We start from the raw sequence: 24,037 nt of genomic DNA on the forward strand, positions 1-24,037 counted from the left end.
CGGTACGACCCCCGGAGTCCCCTGTGTAGCCGGTACGACCCCCGGAGTCCACTGTGTCGCCGGTGCTCCCCCGGGCATCATCTGCATCCCGGGTACCCACCCCGGTATCGGCGGAAACCCCCCGGCGGACTCCCCCCCATTGGGGCCCCGGGCATCATCTGCTGCCACGGGTACATGTTGTAGTACCCGGGCACCTGACCCCATCCACTTCCCACAGTGATCGTCGGAGTTTGTGACCCGCTACTCCCGGAACTAGGCTCGTTGTTGAGATCCATTTCCCGTTGTTGATCTTGAACAGAAATTAAGATAGAGAGAGTACTCGTTAAAACAAGTGGTGCGAATGAAAATGACGAGCAAAGCGCGTATATATAGTGTTTCGGAAAAAAAAATTTAATTTTCGCGCTAGGCGGTGCGCTGGGCGATCCGGGCGCTGCAATAGCGCCGAACGGACCGCCCAGCCGACCGCCCAGCGCCACATAACCGCCCAGCCAGGGACGGATCTATAATAGGGTGAGAAGGGGCAAATGCCCCACCTCATTTTTCTATAACCATGTAAATATATATATTATAAAACCTAAACATATAGATATTCACCTAATTTGCCCTCCTAATTGAGAAAAAAATAATTTTTACTTGCCTCTCTCCTGACATACGCTTAGGCTTATCATCCTCTAAAATAATATACTATGTTATTTTAATGTATATATATGATTTTTATATTTATTTATTTATATGTTAATATTTTAATGTATTTATTTATTTATTTATTTATTTTAATGTATATATTATTTATTTGTATGTTAATATTTTTGCCCCTCCTAGTATAATTTCCTGGCTCTGTCCCTGCGCCCAGCGCTGCGCGGTTTCTCTCTCCACTCAGCCGCTGGGCGGCTGCAATAGACCGCCCAGCGCCGGCGCTCGGCTGGGCGGTCGCTGGACGCCTATTGTGGATGGTCTTAGAAGGCATTCATTGTACCACTTTTATGGAAAATCGCATAATATAAATATCGACATTCAATATATTTTCAGCTTCTATATATATTTCATATTTATATTTGCACTTACAATAATAGTAATATCCAACATGTACAGCAATAAAAAATGTAATCCTACATCATTTTGTTAATATTATTTTATGTGTATGATTTTCTTTTTCTTACTTTTATACACATAAATAAATATGTATTTATATATTACACATAATATAATAATAATAACTTATATATACAGTTGATAAAAAATAAAATGTTACTAAGATGATCCTTACTGATTATGTATATCAATAAATATGATATATACATTATATATATATATATAAAGCATGACAATAATTTAAATTTATTTGCATATTAATCTATTTCAGTGAATATATAATCGTTTATATTCACATAGAAAAATTACATTATAGTCATACGTTTTTTTTAAAAATTATGTAGTAAAAATTTTAGTTATATACAAACACATTTATTTATGTAAATAATACTACTAACAAAAGGTTGTAGGATTATATTTTTTATTGCGGTACATATGAGATATTATTATTATAGTATGTGTATATATAAATATGAAATATATATATATATATATGAGCTGAAAATATATTGGTAATCCATATTTAGATTATGCAATTTTTCATAAAAGTGGTATAATAGTTTAACATTTCCTCTTTTCGAAGCCCAATTCTTATTAGTGTTGAAAGAGCCTCTCGTAAAGAGCCCAAATCATCTACATGAATCGATTTTGGGTGATTCTCTGCTTTGGGCGTGAGAAAAGCTAAGAGAGGCGGAAAGAGGGAGAAGAGAAAGAGATGCGCCGGCCGAAATGAAGGTGAGCTCGGGAAGAGAGAGAAGTGATTCCTGCCCTGAGAAATTGAAGAGCCTGGTTTGGTTGTAGTACTGAGAAATGAGTCGACCGTTTGGATTAAATTGAGAGTTTCTCTTCTCTGATTTTGGGCTTTTTATTAAACAAGGAATTACTATTGGACCAGCTAATTTAAAGTTTGCGCTTTTCATAATAATAATAAAGGAGAAAAGGTTTTCGGCTGTTATTATTCGTGTTGGGCCGATGAAGATAGGAAGCTCGGGCGGCCGTCAAAAGAATCAATCGCAGGATGAAGACGACATTCTAAAGTCACGGAATATTTCAGAATTTCCTAAGAAAGATCACTCTGGATACATGCATTGTTTTAATTTAATTTATTTTTCTTAAAGTCTAATTTAGCGTTATATTGTTTCAAATAAATGTTATTTTTGCATGCTATTTGAGAACGGAATGGAAAGAGAGTTTGAGAATTAATACAAACGAGGTGGACTTTCTTTTTTAATACAAACTATGTCTTAAGTATGTTTTATCATGACATGTTTTTGTTTCAATGGCTTATAAATGTAATGTACTAAGAGGTTATTAAATTGTGAAAGTGTTTATATAGTTCAGCTTATAAGCTAGAGAAAGAATTGTAGTACTATAAAATTATTGTTTACAGGGTCAGGGTTATAAAAAAAATTTGGGATTTAGAATTTGTTCAAATGAGAGATGGAGCCATATATATTGGCGTGGACCATCAATTTAATGAAGTAATTGATTGCTTGAATTTTAGATTGCGGATTTTATATAAATTAGACCGAATAATGGTTGTACAATTGGACACAATTCAACCACATCTATGGACTATGAATACTTACGTAGAAAATTGGACGGAACCACACTCTTATATTTCTTGCCTTTGAGTTTTTTTACTACTAATTTATTACTCACTCTTTCCCATAGTCCCATAGTAGCATGGATGGTACATTTTTCTTCCAACATTTACTTTTAAGTATTTTAAGAAAATTATAAAAATAGTTAGAGTGAAGAGTAGGTCCATATATTTTTATTAGATAAATGTAATCAAATGTAAACTCTAAAACTTTTAGATTTCATATCAAATATTCAAATGTATTTTTGAAGGGGTTCATCTAAACATTAACACTAACGTTTTCATAATAAAGTACGGACTATTACATACAAGGGTGAAGAGACTATCAAAGCAACATTTTCTAGTCATATAAAAGCAAAAATAATTATATTAATTGTAAAAGAAAACTCTAACCATTTCAGTTACCGACTGAATATTAAGTTATGTAGAAAGGAAACCATCAATAGCACTTCCTCTAGTATGAAATTACGATCTCATCTGATCCTCTATGTAGGGTATTATTAATAACAAGTTGGTAAGGTATAAGAAATGGATGTTTACCTACACATAAAATATATAGGCACTTTTTTGCCCATATTTAAAAACTGTGGTTGATAAAGTAAGCCTATTGTCCATTTGGATCAAATGATACGGTCAAAATTCTCAATTCTAGTTATATATACTCCATCCCTGAAAGTTTATTACACTTATTTTCTACACTCATTTTATAAAAATAATAATAAATAGTTAAAGTGAGGGAGAGTAAAGTAAGAGAGAGAATAATAAAGATAAAAGTTTTAACTAAATAATTCTCTTACTTACTTTACACTCTCTTCACTTTAACTATTTATTACGGAGTATTATTTTTACAAAATGAGTGCAGAAAATAAGTGTGACAAACTTTCAGGAACGAGAGGAGTATTTAGTTGCACATCTTTTACTATATAATTTCATTTTTTTTGTTTAATTCCTATAACTAATCAACCCCAATTTTACATTATAATTAGCCTTAGGTCCATTGAGTCTTCTGTTTCGATTGTGATGGTCAATTTAAGATACATTGTTAAGAGATGATATAGAATCATACTAATAAAGTTTAAAGTATATCTTTGTATTGTAACTTATGGGAAGTGTTATATTGCTAACTATAATTAAATAATAGCCATTAGATATTCAAATCAAGTGTCTAGACCATCAGCCCCGAAATATCAATACGATTAACAAAAAACGTCAATAAGGGTATTAATGTCAATTTACAACAAATTAGTTATAACTAACTTTTGAAAAATATCCCATAACATGAAAATGCATGTAACTTTCTTGATTTAAATTATTTTTTCGCACAACATATATCAAATTAAAGATAATTTCATAAGGATTCTAACGAGATCTCACTTCCATATGTTCCGATGTCAAAATTTGAAAAAAATTCAAAATTTTTTAATTTTTTCGTACAGCAACAAATGTCAACATAATATATAAAATATGTCAATATAAGCGATGTGTTAACATTCTCAAAGCATTGTATTGATATTTTCGAAACGCTATATTGACATTTTCATCCAAAATCCTAATTTGGTAGTTTTTTTTATCTCTTTCGATTTAATTAATGAAAACAAAATTTGCACGCGGTAAATTTTATACTACAAGATTTCTAAAATCTTATGATCTTAAATTAATAATAGTTAGTAATTAAATGATGAGTTAGCAGTTGATCACTCCCCTCCCCTGTAACTTTTTGGGTTCAATTTTTGTAAATGGGCTTGCATCGTTATTAGGCTATTCGAAAGAATATTATCATAGTACACCATGTTTTTATACAATTATTGATCACATTTCCGGTTATTATCAACTATTTCTTTTCCCATTTGATCCATAAACCCTTGAAGATATAATTAGCCTAAATTTATTAATATTTTTTAAAGTTCAAATTTAACATATAAAGTTCTGTACAACTTTTTTAATTATAAAGTCATACAAAATTATACTAATATTTATATGTTGATGATAATTAAAAAAATACACCTTGCATCTTTTAAACAATTATTACCACGTATATCTATATAATTTTAGTTAGTTATTTTTAAATCTAACTTCGTGAATTGTTATGCAATGTTGACTCTGATGAATTTTGGGAGGGTGAATAACTCCTGTTGCAATATTGTATTGCTCCATTTGGTTTGATGCCAAAAGGATCTGATAAAAAAACTATTCCATTCATTTCAGAATAAGGTATATTAGATTAGAAGGATAATATTGTTTAAAAAAAAATCTCTCATGGCATGGCAGCACATGTAGTACAAAACATGTGACAAGGAAACGATTTTTTTTCCCTTCTAAACGAAACAACATCGAATCTAAAATATTAACAAACCTATTCCACATTACTAATCCATTTCATCTTAATTCTTTTTCACAGTACAAAATGCTCATTATTATGTCATAAAATAACACTCCACCACACTTTAAATCACCAAATGAAAATGTCAAAAAGAAAAATGCAGGAAATATTAAATATGGTACTACTATTATTTTAAAAATAAGGATCATGCTGCAATAATTTAAAATTGAATGAGCACAATCAATTAATTAGGATAATCGATAAGGATTTGATGTCTCGATTTTATCCACTTGGTCTATACATTCGAGTGAGGTACAGAATATATATACATTTACATCTACAGACAAATCTTACCCATAAAACTATTACACGCAAATCACCCACAAACTTCTCTCTCCTTTTCACTCCTGAGTCTCCCTCTTTGGATCAGACCCTCTCTCTCTATATATCTATATCTGTATCCACACACACCAGAGCTCGGTGTAGTCACATAGCCAACAAATCGCATTTTCTATCGGATCTTAGAAAATTTAAAAAAATTAAATCAACGATCCGGTTTGTACCAAATCGAGCTCCTCCCGTTTCCATCGCTGCTTCGGCAATGACGAGGAGGTGCTCGCATTGCAGCCACAACGGCCACAATTCCCGCACGTGTCCGAATCGAGGGGTGAAGCTGTTCGGAGTCCGATTGATCGATGGCTCGATTCGGAAGAGCGCGAGTATGGGCAACTTGACCCATTACATGGGCGGCGGCGGCGGCGGAAGTGGAAGTGGAAGCGCCACGCCGCTAAGCGGCGCTGCTCTTGACTCTCCGGCGGAAACCCCCGACCACCCCTCTGCTGGCTCCGCCGCCGCCGAGGGCTACGCGTCTGAAGACTTCGTTGCTGGGTCTTCCTCCAGCCGCGAGAGGAAGAAAGGTAGTATTTTTAATTTTGATTTTGATTCTTTTTTGTGTTTATTTAGTTATAGAAGTTTGATTCTATTCGGTTTGGTGATTTTGCTGTTATAATTTGTGTGTGGATCTGACTGATTTGGGGATTTACTATTGATTTTGGATAAAATTGAATCGAGGTTACTGCCAGAAATGGATGATGTGTTGTTGTAATCGATCGTTTTGAATGTTTTTGTAAGCGTATGGTTTTAGTGTAGGGTGTTGGAGAGTTTGGATAAGGGTTGGTTGGTGTAAGACTGAATTTCCTTTTTGTTGGTATATTTGAGGAAAACGGAAAAGGATGCTTGGGGGTACCTAATTTGCATCTATCCATGTTAATTTGCTGATTTTTGTATACAATTTTGGGAGTTTCAGTTGCATGTGCTTTCGTATAACATGTCTGTTAATCAATCTGATTGTGTGCATCTGCTGTGCTATTATTAGGCTATTTAGGTTTCTGAATTCAACTGTTTGGTTGCGTCCTGGGAAGAATGGTTTAGGAATCTGAACTAAAGTGGCTGTTTTTTGTCGTCATCTAATGTGATTTTTGCTTACATTTAGGAACTAATTGCGCTCTCGTGTATATGTATGGTATCTGTGTGGGTTTGGATTACGTGGAAACTTGCGAAGTGCTTGAAAAAGACAAAAATAGGCGTTGAATGAAGGCGGAGAAAATATAATAATGACTAGTTTTTTCATGTTCTTTTTCTTACATTTCTATAGAGAATTGAATGAGATGATGAGTTGTGCGATTTTCAGTGGTATATATGACATTGTTAGGCTTGGTAAGTGTGATTATTGGTGGGGATAACACTCTGGTTTATCTGGTAAGCGTGGTACGACATATTCGTTATTCGTTAAATTTCACTGTCTTAATCTTAACCATTCCTGCAAATCCGTGTCTATTTTGAGTGTCCATAATGGCTGCTTCAGATAAGGAAAAAACATAGATGCTGAAAATGATTATGTGCAGAACTAAGGTTGTCAAAATCTCTGTAAAAACAACGGTCGAGTCACATGATTAGAAGTTGCAAGTTTTGATGCTTACACTCTCAAAAGAGATGGCAACTGGGCAATGCAGGTGAGGTTTTTAGGGTTGGGATTTCAAAGAGATACTGAATTCGGGCTATGTCATATTGTACTCCTATAGGTGCCTTGTATCTTTTGTCCATGATCAAATTTCAGTTTAGAAGTTTTCAACACTAGTTATTGCCATTCAAGAAGTTTGTTCCATTTAAAAATTCCACCATTATGCTTTTGCTCGTTGCTTTTGTAAATGTTCTTTTCCTTTTCCTTTGCCTTTCGCATTTCAGTTGACATTATTGCTTGTGAATTTACTTCAAAGTAATTGTATTTTTATTTTCCAGGAGTGCCTTGGACAGAAGACGAACATAAGTTATTTCTGCTTGGCTTGCAAAAGCTCGGCAAAGGTGATTGGCGTGGCATTGCACGGAACTATGTGATGTCTAGAACTCCTACTCAGGTTGCTAGCCATGCCCAAAAGTACTTCATCAGACAAAGTAATATGTCTAGGAGGAAAAGACGCTCAAGCCTATTTGATATTGTTGTCGATGAAGTAAGCCTCATTCTTTCTTAGCTCTATGTGTATATTTACAAATTTAGTAAGTCCTCATTGATATTTAGCTATATGCAAAACAAGATGTGTGCCTATGGAACTGATGGCACCACTTATCCACTTCATATGGAAAAAATTATCGATCTGATTAGATAGACCATTTCGAGCTCTGCAAAAAGCCATCAATGATTGTGGATAAATATTTCTCAATGAAATGTGCTTGGACAAATACACATAGTAGGGCTAGTTTTGTGGTTGAATTATGCTGTTAAGGTTTATAAAGTTTTGGGCAACTTATAAACTTGTTGCAACATATCTTTCAATTAGGAAGCAACCGATAATACTCTGGTGTCAAGAGATTTTCTCCCCGTGAACCCTTCTCAAGCTGAGGCACAAAGCAGCACTCTAGCAGCAGCACCTACTGCTATGGATGAAGAATGTGAGTCCATGGAATCTGCAAACTCCAACGACGGGGACACTGCTCTGACAAACCTGGAGGGCTCCCAATATCCTTACCCCGTCATGTATCCTGCTTATGTCGCTCCACTCTTCCCGGCGCCCATCCAGTTTTGGCCAGGATACACTACCGAGCCTGTCAAAGCCGAAACCCATGAAGTGGTGAAGCCAACTGCTGTCCATTCGAAGAGCCCCATCAACGTTGACGAGCTTGTCGGCATGTCCAGTCTGAGCTTAGGCGAATCCATCGGCGACGGTGGGCCGTCAGCCCTCTCTCTTAAACTCGTGGAAGGCTCAACGAGGCCGTCCGCGTTTCAGGCAAATCCAGCTTCTGGCACTTCAGGCATGAACTCTAATAGTCACAATCCAATCCATGCCCTCTAGAATGGTGAAAAAGGAACATGTTGATTGTGATATGGGATCACTTTGAAGGTCTCTTTGTTAATAGAAGAAGATGATAGTGTTTAGAGTGGGTTGGTTAAGTTATAATTTTATTTGTTAGGTAGTCATAATAAGTGTGTTTTAGGAAGGGATTAACTCAGCCTCAACTTTGTAGACACCAGAAGACTTGTTTTTCAAATTATTGAATCTTTCACAACTTCCGATTGTCTTTTGAGCTTGGAAATGTGTATAATTATATTTATGCACCATATATGTGTGATGTAAAGATTTGAGTTTATTTACAAATAATGGAGAAAAATGTAGCTTTGTGAAGAAAGATAATAGTCAAAAGAGGCTTTGGAAAGGCGTGATGGTGCGGGTTTGATAATAAAAGTTGACTAATTCATTGCGTTTGGATGAGGTTAAATTTAATTTGAGGTAATCCAAATCCCACCTATTTATAGTTTCATTTAATTTGATTTTCATATTGTGTAGTCGCGGTCATATAATCTGATAGAGCATACTAATTAATAGAGTAATACTAATGATGATTGAGAAGAACAAGAGAACATAGAAGAAACGAACGCTACTCCAAATAGGTTACGATATGTTTGCTTAACTCCAAATTGTGAAGAAAACAATAGGCACATTAATAAGGATCCACTCAATCTCCTATCCTATCCTATCCCAGGGGCGTTTGAATAACTAGAAAAGGGTGGATATGGGCCCTTATCCATGTTTATTTTTCTGTTTGGTTACAAAATCGATTTTTACACACAACCCGGTATAAACACGCTGACCCCGAAAGATTTTGAGATTGGTATCACAGTTCAATGAGAAACTGAATACCTCTTTTCAATTGCGATAAGGCACTCTTCCCCGATGCAACAACCTAGATTGAAATTTTGGAGACGATTTTACCCATATCCTTCCGTCGTTTAGCTCTCTTCCTCTCATTTCATCCACACAATTTCCAGTTGGCAGTGTATAGCTCGTTCACCACGCCGATTATTCGACTTCCACAAGCGATGCACGCCGAAGATGCCCGGCGAAAGCAGGTAACCCCCATTATCATCCCCCTTCGGCTAACTAGTCCGTCGGGGTTCTAATTGTGATTATGTGAGTAATTTTGTTCCAATTTTTACCGTCTAATTTGTGCAGCTCATTCTCAATTGAATCCAATTTGTTATTGCTGGACATGGTAGTCTGTTATTCAGCCCCAATTTCGTTATTCCATGTCGAATCCATACAATTCGATGTCACTTGTGGGCATTTATTTCTATAAATTTTGGGTGTAATCGCCTCATTTAATAGCTTACTTTGGTTTGTGAAATACCTTTTTGCTCTACTAATTCAATTTGTAAATTATAAAATGGGTCAAATTGGGTTAAAGATGAAAGTTGCAAGTAAAGGTAGTTTTTAATAGATTGTGTTTCTCACCTAGTAACTGATCTAACAAATGTGTAATCTTATTACTTAGTTCGACACAAATTTCATGTTGATAAATTAGGAGAATTTTGTCTAATCTCGCTGCCTATGTCTATATTGGATTTGTTTAAGAGATTAGTGCAATGAGTTTACGACAAAAAGTTAAGAAGAAAATAAAAATCACATATTGAATTAAAATGGTGAGGTGTGTTATGGTTGCTGATGTCTAAAAGTATTTTTAAGAAATTGGAGTTTACAGATCAGTTTTCGGGTTTTGCCGACGCAAGTCTTCTTCGATCCTTTTCATGTATCCATTACGAAAACCATTATCCGATTTCCATCCATTAGCAACAAGTTCTTTCATGGACATGATAAGAGTTTCTTCCTCCTTATCTGACCAACTCCTACGTTTCCTGTCACCCTTTGGTCCGCTAGACCGTCCAATGTTTCTTCCTGTCATTTGTAAATATTTGTAAAATTCAAGGTTGTTGTCAAGAGTTGCATTATCAGGAACAAATTATTTACATTGTGCATTGATTTGAATAATGTCATAGGGTGAAAAATTACATCGTTCCAACAATAATTGTAAACAATCTGACATGGCTTGCAAAAAAACGCAGCAATGGCACAACAATTGTTAGGAGGCAGGTACTAGCAACACAAGCCAAATGAGAGATGCATACACGAGAGAGACGTTAATACAAAAATGCTTACAACATACAACACATTTGAAGACCAACCTTTCATTATAGGGATGCTGATCTCAACACCAAGCAAGTGCACTCCAGGTTAAAAATTTGCTTTGTTTTTATGTTCTTTTAGGAGCGCCTACAATGGCAGGAACGGGAGAGTGGGAGAGCGAGAAAGATTTTATTTATATCCGTAATCTCAAGTAGGGTTAGATGTAGGACATAAATGAAAATTCTTATTTTAATGAAGGACATTTTTGTCATTCTATAAAAAAGGTTGGCCATTTTTTTAGGGCACGCTTTGCTTTTCTAGTTGGACTAGAGACACCCAATTTGGTACCAAACATCCTTTAACTACAAAGGTTGAAACCAATATGACAATATGAGGGTGGGAAAAGTGAAAAGGGCCCATATCCATAGTTTACTTATACACATATTCAAACGCCCCAAGCGTAACAGCTGTATGTTTCAAGCCCACTTCGACAGGGTGAAGTTCTATACTAACTAGTACAATAATATTGAAGCCAAATGCAGGAACGAGTAGAGCCAAACAAATACTTATACTTCAAGATGCACAAAACATCTTCCAAGAAGAAAATGATGAAATCAAAATTATCAAAGAAGACGAGCAAAATCAAAATTATAAATGAGGAAAGAGATCGAAAAGTGCTTCTCAAGATTCCTCTTCAAATACTACCAAAGTACCAATAGTGGTGGCTTGCTAACTTTGTATTATCATGCCATAACCGTAGACGGTCTTGTCTAGCTTCAATTACCCATTTTTTTATATATGTAATTTTTGTGTCTTAATTTGAGTTTTTATTTATAAATATTTGGCATGTCATAATTAATCAGAATTGTAAATAATATTAAGGAAAAATAATAAATATGATAATTTTATGAGCTTAAGATGTACTATAGAGATACTGAAAATGGAGATAATCATTGGATTGTAAGATTTAGATGCCTATCTCATCTCTCTAGTACGGGGTGGTGGGTGTCTCAAATAAGCATTTCAGTATAACATTGTTTTATAACATAAAATCGCCTATCTTAAACAAAAATATAAAAAACATTTCTATTTATTTTGTTCGTTCCATAGCAATATACATATTTTTTTAATTTCTTTTACATATATTTATTTATAATCACTTTATATAATAAAACTAAGTGATACTGTATATTTCTTCCATTAGTAAAATAAATAGCATTAAAATAAATCATATTTGTATTTACTAGCTTTACAAAATACACGCCTCATGGAGGGTAATTTGTAAAGAAAACTATGAAAGTATGGTCATAGATCGATCCTTGTTCTTGGTATATTATTTGTATAATTTTTATAGTACTACTTTCTAATTTTTTATTGATCTAAATTTTGGGAAAATTATGTCTATGATTTAAGAAAATTTGGTATAAATTGAATAGAATAATTTTTTAAGACAGAAAAATCACAAGTTTATATATATAAATGTATAAAAAATCAGCATAAGAGTGTCTACAATGGTGGCCCTTGAAGGCCACCAAAGTTGGCCCGACCATGAAATGTGACTCTCCATGGCCCTCCGCAATGGTAAATAAACAAAAACAACTAGGGCCACGAAATGTGGCCCTCTTCAAAAAAAATTAATTTGTTTACTTTTTTTTAATTATATTTTTAATTTAACTACAACAAATTTAATTAGCCTAAAAATTTGGGAAGTTGCCGTATCCCGAGTCTCCATACCCCGGGGAATCACCATCTCCACCTTGCATCTTTGGTAGGATTTTAATTAGGATTTTGTGGTGTTGAAGTATAAAATTGAGTGGAAAAAATGGAAATGAAAATGGTAGTATTTATAAAAGAATTTTCGAAAATAATAATTAAAAAAATTTCACAGCCCAGCCGCGTTTTGTGTCCCGCTGCAGTGGAGGGCCGCGGCTCCCTCGTGGCTCTCTGCCCTCAGCTGCGAATCGTGGCTCTCTGCAGTGGGGGCCGCGCACCCGAGCCACGAGCCGCGGCTCCCCCACTGTGGACACTCTAAGGTTAGGGCCTAAAATTGAGGTCCTGATAATTTAAAACCCAGCCACTGCCACTGCCACTGCCACTGCCACTGGGTTCTCTCTCTTTTGTTACTTCAGCCCCAGTTGCAGTAGACTGTGGGAGAATTCCTATTGCCTGTGCTAATTTATCATTTACCTCCTTCAATTTCTTGCTGCTTTCAAACCCTCTCAAGTAATGGTTGGTCGGAAGTTCGACGAACCCACCTCATCTCGCACCCAGGTATCCCTATTCATTTCATTCTGCTTCTGAATTTGCTTGCGAATTATGTCGTTTTTTTTGTTATTTTACCCTTGTTGGAGGTTGCTTTGATACTAGAGCTATTTGCTTTGATTTTAGAAGGCGTTAGTTCGTTTGGCGTCGATTGATCCAATCGAGTTGTGCACTGAAGCTAAAGTAGAGCGGTGTAGGGCAACTAGGGATTTGAGAAGCTGCGGCCGCAATGTACAAAGGGTTCTTATCCCCTGCGGCCATGCTGCTTTGTGCGACGAATGTAGTCAAAGATGTGAGGTTTGCCCCATTTGTCGAATGTCCCTGCCAAAGGGGGGAAATGAGCTTCCCCTTCGCCTTTATTACGAATGTATTGAGGCAGGTCTTATTTCTAAGAGGCATGATGATAGATTGAGAGATAAAGAGGATACTGCGAATCAACTTGTTGCTGATGTTCAACGCTTGTATTCGCTCTTCGATGTCACCTTGGAGAACAACCTAGTTTCCTTGATTTGCCATTGTATCCTTCAGTGCTATATATGTGTTTTTTTTTTCATTGTTGGAGTAAGGATTCACGGAACGTGTATCCTCTTTTGTGCAAGGGCTTCATTTCTGCCTCCTCCCATCAATATCACTGAAGCTAACTTTTTCCCTAGATTTCCTTCAGGGTGTGCTTCTACTCGCTTCTGTTCACGTTGTAGCATAATTTTTCTGGAAGTATTATCTTTAAGGGCTTTGCAGACAAAAGTTTTCCATGTTCATTTTATCATGGATACAAACAATTTAGGATTTCTAAGTAGTTGAGGTGTTTTGAATTATTCTTTGTTACTCCCTGTCCCCATTCCCCAAAGCCATGGCACTATATCACATTGGATGGACACAAGGCTTAAGAAAATTGTTGGTAGATGAAGTGTGATTTTTTTTTTGGTAAATACGATGTGTTTAGAAGGTTGAAATATAAAGAAGAGTGTGGGGACATGTTCTAAAAAGGAAAGCTCTATACTTTTGAGGGACACCAAATATATTAATCGTGCTATAGTTTTTTGGGATGAATGAAGTATTTGACAGTTGAAGAAAAGTGGTTTGATGATTATCTTTTATCTGTGCCTTAGTTTTTTTTCTGTTCCATGTTCTCCTTAATAGAAGCATACAGATATTACAGATGTATGCATGGATGAAAGTGCTGTATCAAGTGATCCTGTCACTGCACTTTTGCTTGACGAGAAGGTTGTCAAAGACTGGTGCAGGCGGACTTTCGAAAGTATTTTGAAGGAACTCAATGCAATATGTATCCTAAAGTTTATCTATTTAGTAGTATTTACAAATTGTGACAGATGCTACAAGTACTTGTGAACCTTGACATTCATAATAGATAGTCAAACAGCATCAGAGATGAAAAGTCATTTAAGTTCTCTCCTGAAAATTTCTTCAAAGCTAGCTGGCATGTCCAATGTTCTTGAAGTGTTGGAGTCTTCATTCAGAGGCTCTATTTCAGTCATGCTTCAGGACCTTAATCATCTTCAAGAGAGTATATTGAAGACAAAACAGGTAAAAGTTCAAAGTTTCCTGATTTGTCAGCTCTATATTTTCTAGTTATTGTTTTATGTATCCATTAGAATCTGTTTAGAAGATTTTATGTGTATTAGAGTCAATGCAGTATAGAAAGTCACGGGCATAGATATTTCTGTTGCATCTTGTCTGGTTTCTTTTCCATTTTGTTCATTGTATACCTAAATTTTCACAATGGTTTGTAATGCCAAGGCTGTTTATGTTTGCTTTTATACTTGTGCAGTTGTGCCACACAGCTAAATTTCTTTAACAAATTATTTTCTGAATAAACCTAACCAGATGCATGATTCTGTGTAATTTAAGATTTTAATTTTGAATGCTGGTCTTGCTGAATCATGTCTTCCAGTCTTCCTAACTGAGATTTTAACAATAATTGCCTTGATCAATTTACAGCACTTGGAGATCATGGCTTGGTGCATTAGACATCAATTTTTGGAAAATGTGAGATTTAGATTTTCTGATTTTGCATCATGGAGTTCATCTGTTCGTGAAAGGAAATCTGCAGCAATTTACCGAGCATGGCCTGATTCAGTTGCTGGTATCTTGGGGTCTGGTGAACAAAGTACATCTAGCCTCTTTATTGAAGATGCACTTTCAAACCTTGAAATGGATGAAGGATCCGGTCACCAAGATGAAGGGGAATTAGCAATTTCATCATTGCTGGCTAGTGTGGGAAATTCATTTTTTCTATCCAAGTTACAGGGATTGGCAGGATGCTACCCTTTTGAAAGTCTTCGAGTTGCTGTCGACTTGCTCTTTCTAAAAGGAAATTCTAATTTGGTGGTTGCCAAGCAAGCTATTGTATCCTATTAAATTCAATCCAGCTTGTTTAACTCATTCCTCAGTTATAAATTATTTTTGCACGAAGTGAAAAATTGAAGACAACTTCATTAGATTTCTCTTTATTGCACATAAGTACACTTGTACCATTCCTTAACCTGTTTTGCAGTTCTTATATTTTCTCTTTGATCGGCACTGGACAATCCCTGAAGATAAGTGGAGGGACATTGTTGATGATTTTGCCATCACATTTTGTATAACCAGGCACTCTTTGCTGGAATCTTTTGTCTTCTATCTTTTGGATGACCACACTGATGAAGCTTTAGAGGTAGACAGTTATCTTAAAAGTCTCTTTTGGTTTTATTATTTTCTCTAGTCAGCTACCGAAATGGAGTATGTAGGAAGACCTGATGATGTTTCACCATCAGAACAGTTGAGGAAATATTGTGGATGAATGTGCTATTTTTTGTGGTTTGTGCTGAATATGTTTGAATGCATGTCTGCTATTTCTACTATGTTCTTTTCTGGTTCTCTCATTCGTTGTTTTTGACTATATGCTTGTTGTCCTTCAAGCAATTATCAGCTAGTTGTTAGAATATTTGCTTTGGTTCTCATGTTTAGAATGACCATTGTATAACAGTGACCCTACGGCTTTTACTTACCTGATTATCACTTTTTTAGCATGTACCACAGTACTACATTTACTAAGCTCATCATAGAAATAATTTGTTTTTATATGTGCCTTGTTTGAAAAGAAAGAACAGTGAAGAAAAGATATAAATATGATAAGACCTTTGATGTCAATCGTTGTTGCTAGAAAGCATGTTATTTGTGAAATGCAAGAAGCATTGGCTAGTATTATCATTAAAACAGTTCTGTTGCCCCTCGAAAATCGAAATACTAAAGCATTTCCTAGGCCAAACATTAGAGCATCCACAGTGGGACGGATGTCCCGACGGACTTCCCAAAAACACCTCCTGCCACGTCATAAGGACATCCCACTGCACTGCCGCGTCATAAGGACATCCCACTGCACAATGGCGGACATCCCGGCGGACATCCACAATAATTATAAAAAAATTTAAAAATAGGGACGTCTGTCGGGAACCCGCAATGGCGGACGTCACGACGGACGTCCCGACGGACGTCGTCGGAAATCCGCGGAACTCCGGTGTCCGCAAGCGACGTCCGCGTCCGCCTCGCGCTCGCCTAATGGCGGACGTCCGGCACGCCGGTCCGACGTCCGTCGGGACGTCCGCTGCGGATGCTCTTAAGTTACATAAAAATTTGCAAGCAAAACAATTTTTAGTGTAAGAGCTTTATCAATTCAAGGTCCAAAAGTAGCTAACCTAAATGATAAAAAGTAGTACTCCCTCCGTCCCTCTGTAGCCTAGTCATATTCCTTTTTGGGTTGTCCCACTGTAGCCGAGTCATTTCCTTTTTTGGCAAAAAACACTTTACTCTCTCTTCATCTCTCTACCTTTTTCCTTTTTCCTTTCTACTTTATTCTCCTTTTACTTAACTCATTTAAAAATAATTTTTCTTAAATTTCGTGCCGAAAAGAAATGCCTCTACTACAGAGGGACGGAGGGAGTATAAATTTAGAAACTGAAGTTCAAACCCGTCAGTTACAGACTCAAAAGACCATATATTCTATGTTAATTTGCAATGGTAATGCTTAATTATCTATCTATTTAATTTATCAAAGAACACATTATCATAGTATTTTTGTCAAAAGTACATGATAGTCTTAGACTGACAGTTTCAACAGCTGGGGGCTTAAACTCTTAGTTTTCATCTTTCAAGTTCTAGATTGATTCCTAACCTATCCTTTGGATTCTAAATGATGAAGTGCCTAGTTGAAGTAGATTTCTGTGGCTAATATTTTCACAATCACTGCGTTTCATGTTTGTGTCTTTTGCTACTTTGATATGCACGTTATACTAATTATTTTCACAACTTGTATTTCTAGGAAGCATGCCGTCTCCTTCCTGAAATTGCAGGCCCACATATCCATCCTAAGGTTGCACAGGCACTGTTAGAGAGACAGAATCCTGATGCAGCTCTAATGGTACTGAGGTGGTCAGGGCGAGATGGGGGAGCAACATTAGTTTCAGTTGGCGAAGCTGTCACTGCTGTTCGGGTCCGGGTAGAGTGTGGACTTCTGACTGAGGCATTCATGTACCAGAGGATGATTTGTACAAAAGTCAAGGATAAGAAACTGAAAGATGCTTATGATGAAGCAAATGAACAGCTTAGCAATTGGCTAACCTGGTTGGAGATTTTGGTCTCTGAGATTTGCTGCCTTTGCATTAAAAGGAACTTAGTGGATCGAATGATTGAGTTGCCTTGGAATGCCGACGAGGAGAAATATCTTCATAAATGCATGTTTGATGTAGCACAAAATGACCCTACATCAACCATGGGAAGCCTTCTTGTGGTTTTCCATCTACAGGTACTTGTGCTTGTTTATCTTTGACTTTGTAGTTGCAGTTTCTATTAGTCTCTGTTAGCTTATCTTGGTAATTATTTCTGTAGCAGTCACCATTAAAAGACCACAGAGTAGTTTCTACAGAATCAAAACTTCCATCGTTTTGATCTTTGCATTCTATCGTTCATTATTCCTATCCTTACTCTTATGATTGATAACACCAGTAGTTCTTACTGAATATCCATAAAATCTATGCTCAACTCATTATATGAGGAGTCCTCCTTGGTTTCAGTACTTGAACAATTTATTCTAAAAAAGCTTATGTTTACAAAGTCTGTATTTTAATTTCTTAGTACATGAGTCACGGCCTATCCATCAATTAGTTATTTCTTTGTTTGACACTTTCCTCATAGAAAAGTTTGATATGAGAGTTTAAAGCAGTTAAGTCGTCAGGTATTTGGCATGGTTTCTCCCGTCCCAGACCTGCACACATCTCTGTGGAGCTGTGGGGCAATCTAAAATCATTCAAAAATGATTTTCATAAGAGTCTTATCTTCTACCTAAAATATTTTCACTTTCCTTTAGCTGATGTTCATTTCGCTCATTAGCTAACTTTGTAATGTTCTCGAGAGTAATTGGTGCATAAGATAATAAATTAAGGCTTAAAGCAATTTACCTAGAAAATCCCGATGATGAAAGAAGAGTTTGATAGTACTTTATATGCACCTAGATGACCCACCCTTAGAATGTGTTTTAGACCAATGTCTGGTACTGATAGAGAACGGGAAGAAAAATGATTTAGTCTTTTCCTTCTAACCACCAGTCTTGTTTTGCATCTGAATAAAGGTGGTGTATTTTCTTTATTTGGCATGGCAAAATATTCAAAAGAAAGGGGTGGCACTCCTGATTTAAAATTTAAAATTCTCTTGCTACTCCCTGTTTGAAGGGATTGAAAATAATACTCCAATGGCTTTATCCAACCTCCTGGAGAATGCTTCTACCTCTATTCCCTCTACATGTCTGTTAAGTTCATACCTTAAATGCAGTGCTCCGGTTACCTTCCAATCAAACAGTTGCTTCTTTATGCTCTTTTTTTCTTAAATACTGTATAATATTAAATGTTTTACAACAGACTCATCTGGTATTCAGATTTTTTTTAAAAAAACACAATCTGTTTTAAGTTTGGATTGGAATTCTGATTGCCATGATGCTTTGCCAACCTGCAAGCTGAGCTTACATGAGGAGAAAGTATGGTTTATTTGTCACTGATAGGCTAGTTGAAACATTCCAAAATGGCGTAACTGAAGGCTGAAGCAAAATCAAACTAAATCATGTTGAATCGTGTTGATTTCTAGATTTGAAGTTAGTAGTCAAATATAGTGCAGTTGCATTTCCCTTGCCTGATTTGAACAAGTAATGTATTGAGTTATGCTATAAGGGATAAGGCTTTTAGTTCTTTTTTTTAATAAAATATAAGTTTCCTATATCAATTAAGATAAGTCTGACTTACTGTATTTCATGGGTTGAATGCTTATATCTTTAATAATCTATTCTCAAGCCATGTTCGATGTTTTAACTATGATAGTCTTCTTTTGGAGGTTAAAGATTAAAACAAGGGATTGATTCTCAACTTAAAGAGAGTTTAGGAAAATGTTAAAAGATGAAGGCCAAAATAGAGTTGTTTTCATCATTATTTTTGCTTAAGAAAATAAAGGAAGATCCAGGCGCTACCCCTGCGCTGTCTAGGTGGTGCTTTGTCTGCCAGGAAGGGCAGCTAGACCCCACGCTCTCCCCTAGCCTGCATTTAGAAACATTGATTGCATGGTTTATTTTCCAAAGAATTATGTTCATTGGTTTGTGTTAATTAGTTTATTCAGTCATTAGATCTTGAGTGTCGAAGACTCAATATTGGGTCTATTTCCGATCTTTTCCTGCCATTATGAAGTCTTTTCATGGATTAATTAACAATCACGCATGAGTTTCATTATTACGTGTTGCAGAGATATCGATATGTTGAAGCATACCAAGTGCACTCTAAACTTCAGACTTTGGAGGAAGATTTCATCTCAAAGCATCAGAATGAAGAAATGGCTTACAAAGTAAAATTATTGAATCATTGGAGGAAGACATTGGTTGTAAGTTCTTATATTATATAACTCCTTTGATAGTATAAAATGATATCTGTTGTAGCAGAAAAAACTGCAATTGTTTTACTTGAACAGAAATGCTCTATTACTCCATCACATGTCATGGAATTTATTTGGAAACAAATAATCAGCTAGAACTGTTATTTGATTGATAACTGAAGGTTTTCTAGAACCTTTTGTTATCTGTGTTTTGGTTATGATATGCCAAATAGTTAATTTGCTACTACTGATTGATGTAGAGGTTAATAATCACCAAGAACCTTTCACAATTATTTATAAATACTCCCTCCGTCCCATTAAAGATGTCCACATTCTTGAGTGGCACCGGATTTTAGGAGTTATTAGGTGAAATAATTAGAGAGAAAAAGTAGTTGAATATTTAAATGAGGAGAGAGGAGAGAGGGATTTGTTTCTAAATATAAAAAGTGGACATCTTGTGTGGGACAAACTAAAAAGGAAAGGTGGACATTTTGAATGGGACGGAGGGATTATTAAATTACTAAATATTGTAAAAGGTGGGTACTGGTAGGTACTATGTAGGTAGCATGGTAGACTTAGTGCCTGATAGGGGCGTAGTCAGGTTTAGATGCGGCATAAACATTGTTAAGTACGGCCTTGCCTTCTCAGGAAACACTGGGGGCATTCCTAAAATTGATTTGCATAATCTTTCGATTTCTAGATGTGGTTTGATTATATCTGCTTATTTTGACCGGGATTATTACTTACTTAAACCTATGCTTCTGCTGGACAAAATGATGAAAAGAGCCGCATTACAAAAATATTAGAAGCACTGTTTTAGGTTAAAATGCTTACATGAAATTAAAAAATGTGATCTCTAAAACAGTGTTGTCAAAATGTCGTTCGGGTCGCTCGGGTCGAGACCATCACCGCCCCAACATGGGTGGCTTGATCGAGATACAGGGTCGCCGTTGGGTCGCCTGGGTCGCCCTAAACATATGCTATCTCTGATTTTCTCAAATCTCTCACATGTTTTCTGACTCTCTGAATCACAATTCTCTATATATATGCATGCACCACATCAAACTTTTCAAACCTACTTTCTACACTTTAGAATTCAGCCTCTTCACTCCTAAACAAATAAACAATTCAAAGATCTTTTGCTGCCACCCTTCATATATTCCTTTGTTTTGATATTTTTAGACAATGGTATTAATTTTTTATTGTGTTATGACTTATGAATTGTTTTGATATTTTGATCATTTCTATTTTCCACTTTATCTCTATTAACATGAATTGCGTCTACATTTATATTATTTGATATATTATAAACATTAGAGCAATATATTTATTTTATTAAATATTAAAAGGCAAAACAATTAGCCTAGATTTGTGGGTCTCTCGACCCAGTCGACTTGTCGACCCGCGACCCAAATTTTTACCTCATCGACCCGATGCCCCCCGCGACCCTAACAACACTGCTCTAAAAACAGTTACTAGTGAACCATTTCCGAGAATTCATAATCTATACATACTTACCGAGATTCAGCAAACTATGAGATGTCCATCCATCTCATATTTGGATCTCAGAACATATATCTTAGTTAGGCTAACAATATTTGCTGGGTAGGATAGGTGGATTCAACGCTCAAGTCTGTTTCATTTTATTATTTTTATTAATTCTCACAATAGCTATTGTCTATTCCGATGGAGCAGCATTTTTTCCTGTTTCATACTCGTTCACCTCTTATCATATGCTTCGCTCCTTTGGTCTTGCGCTTGTCCAATAGCTTACACAGGTGGAACTGGAAAGTTGTCCCCCTGGACTCAGTGGTTGTATTATTGTTTTCCGATTCTCAATGAAACCATTTTTTGCTTTCCCGTTGCAGGACCAAAGTGTTGATTTGTTGCCGGATGTCCTCCAGCAGCAACTAAAAGATGGAAAGTTGCCTGAAGCTGGGGTGTGTAACGGCGACCAGAATATTCCACCAAAACCGAAACCTCCAACAGTGCAGGAACCAATCTTAGGCAATTTGTTGTTTAAACTTCCCCAGCAATGGGAGACCAATGGCTTTGTACATCATCAGCCTTAATCAGAATTGCAAACTTTGTCTAATACAGGTATGCAAATTCCTCTAGTATTCTTTACTCTTGTTACCGAGACTTTCGCGAAGAAACCATGCCGACACTCGGACTGCAGTTTTGTATGAGATTTAACATTTTGTAAGACAGTCGAGATTTGAAGTTGTTAATCATGTCTGCAACACTTAACATTTCTGATGTTACTATATTTTCTCTCTTTTTTATTTGTGTCTGCAACTCTCAATACACTACCATATTGTAGACATTTGGTTAAGTGGCCCAAATATTGTAAGACCCAAAAATCGAATTTCAAGAGTTAATAATAATAGTATTTGGCCCATTACTTTAATACCACTTCTTAGACCACAAAGTAATATAAGTCATAAAAATGTAATCGAGCATGTCACTTAACACTTGTGCAATTTAATATTCGAGTTTAGAAATAAATTCAGATAGGTACATGATTCCTTCATACATCACACACAATACACAAGTAGTATAACTTTCATGAAGCTATATAACGAACTCAAAATAATAAATCGTTTCAAGATAAGCTATAGATTCTCTACAATTTTAAATAATAAAATCAGTAACTTCCATGAAACTATATAATTATTTCAGGAAAGAAAAATAACAGCACAAAATTCATTCTAAATCATCATAAAAAATAAGAAAGAATCAAGGAAAGTACAGAAAAAATATTAAAGGTGGATAGCCTCTCATCATTTGGACAAGGAAATCATTAGGTAGTTCAAAGCAATCATAATATTCTCATAAAAACGATAATGACCCACTTATTAAATTAATATGCTCCAATATACTCATGTTAATCATTCCCACAATCATACCTATAATATAATCCATATATTATATACTACTTTAAATTGCATATATAACATTACACATATTTTCATGGATCTGAAAGGAGAATCGGAATATTTTAAGTCAAGTATAATAATAATATAGACAAATAATACTAGTTGGATTATATAAGGGCAAAATAGTCCAGAAAAAGAGTTGGGAACATTGCACGTGGTAAGCAACCTAAAGTTGTGAAGAAATGATTAATGAAGTAATTAAAGGTGGGATTTGAAGTAAAGATTGTGTAGTTAGGTTGTCAATAATAAAATCACATGGGCCAGCTAGGCACTGCACATGGCCCAAATATCTGTAGGCCCGGCCCGAATTACACACGAATGTGGAACAAAAGCTGGCCCACTCAAAATCCGAATCCTTCTTTCCTGGTGATACCCTCCACATGCTACACCCACGTGTGCCTCGTTGACTGGTCGCATTTTCTTGTAAATAATTAGACTAATCATACATATATATATTTGATTGAAAATGGTGAAAAAATATCTTGTTTTGAAAAATAAATAATTGAGTTTGTGCGATATCAATATTATGAGACGTTTTGGTGTGATAAAGTTTATTTTATGTCCTAAAAATATGAGATGAAAGGATATTCATGTAATGTTTTAAGTTTTAGCACTGCCATTTAAATTATACTACCACATCCACATCGATTATTTGTTTTGTTAAGTACCAACTAGTTATATAATAATACTATGATTTACTTTTGAATGACTTTGCTAAACATGAGAAGATTCGAACTACTACGAAGTTATTTGTCCATAAGATTTCTAACTTACAAAATGAGTTAGAGTAATTATACTTCATCCGTTCCATGTTAATTAAGTCATTTTTTTATTTTGGGAAGTTCCAAGTTAATTGAGTCATTTATATTTTTAGCAAAAAGTAATTCTCACTTTTACTTTATTCTTTCTTCATCTCTCTTACTTTATTCTCTCTTACTTTTTCCACCATCCATTTAACACACTATTCTTAAACTCCGTGCCGAAAAGAAATGCCTCTATTAACAAGATACGGAAGGAGTATATAGTTTCTACAATTGTAAAGCTAATTGGCAGTTAACTCATATACTAGAACTAAATCTTGATCATTTTGATATACTCTTTGAATTTACCATGTCAAAACTGATATGATACCAACACTTAATTCAGTCGTTTAAATATACAATTGTTAAAGTCGTTAAAAAATACTCTATATAGTCAATCAAAAGGAACAAAAGTTAGGTATATAATGCTCAAAAGTTAAAAAGTGCATCTGTATCATACTTTTGAGCATCATTGTATGTCTTTGACTATAAATTTTCAACAAATTAGCCTTGATTTGTTTTATTTTTTTTTCTTATTTAGTAAACTAATTAAGATTTATTTGGTTCAGTTTTCATTCTCTCTTCGCTTCTGTTTTCATATTCAAACATCTTGGAATCATTGAAACACAAGAACAATTTATTCTAATAATTACATCTCGTGCAAT

At 35.5% G+C, this 24,037-nt stretch overlaps 2 protein-coding genes and 1 long non-coding RNA gene across 4 annotated transcripts; 2 read left to right on the forward strand and 1 right to left on the reverse strand.

The window, feature by feature from the left end:
• The first annotated feature begins 5,366 nt into the window (after positions 1–5,366).
• LOC121796149 (transcription factor KUA1-like) lies at positions 5,367–8,576 on the forward strand. The gene is made up of 3 exons (XM_042194902.1): positions 5,367–5,932; positions 7,314–7,522; positions 7,850–8,576. Exons 1-3 carry the CDS (start codon positions 5,617–5,619, stop codon positions 8,360–8,362), a joined length of 1,038 nt encoding a protein of 345 aa, XP_042050836.1. The 5' UTR covers positions 5,367–5,616; the 3' UTR covers positions 8,363–8,576.
• A 1,373-nt stretch (positions 8,577–9,949) lies between these two features.
• LOC121796155 lies at positions 9,950–10,641 on the reverse strand. Its single transcript, XR_006049706.1, has 2 exons — positions 10,528–10,641; positions 9,950–10,240 (listed from the first exon to the last, which is right to left on the reverse strand). It is a non-coding gene; the product is annotated as an uncharacterized LOC121796155 (long non-coding RNA).
• Positions 10,642–12,362: 1,721 nt separating this feature from the next.
• On the forward strand, positions 12,363–21,918 carry LOC121796147 (E3 ubiquitin-protein ligase HOS1-like). Of its 2 annotated transcripts, none has more exons than XM_042194899.1 (9): positions 12,363–12,739; positions 12,857–13,247; positions 13,881–14,015; positions 14,100–14,275; positions 14,690–15,097; positions 15,246–15,404; positions 17,049–17,531; positions 19,508–19,642; positions 21,502–21,918. In XM_042194899.1, the coding sequence occupies exons 1-9, from the start codon at positions 12,695–12,697 to the stop codon at positions 21,703–21,705; spliced, it is 2,136 nt and encodes a 711-aa protein (XP_042050833.1). In that variant the 5' UTR covers positions 12,363–12,694; the 3' UTR covers positions 21,706–21,918. The 2 variants fall into 2 exon arrangements, with proteins under 2 accessions (XP_042050833.1, XP_042050834.1); XM_042194900.1 differs by having other exon boundaries at positions 12,860–13,247.
• The last annotated feature ends 2,119 nt before the right edge of the window (positions 21,919–24,037 follow it).

The sequence above is a fragment of the Salvia splendens genome, chromosome 3, assembly GCF_004379255.2.
Source record: "Salvia splendens isolate huo1 chromosome 3, SspV2, whole genome shotgun sequence".
Lineage (NCBI taxonomy): Eukaryota > Viridiplantae > Streptophyta > Magnoliopsida > Lamiales > Lamiaceae > Salvia > Salvia splendens.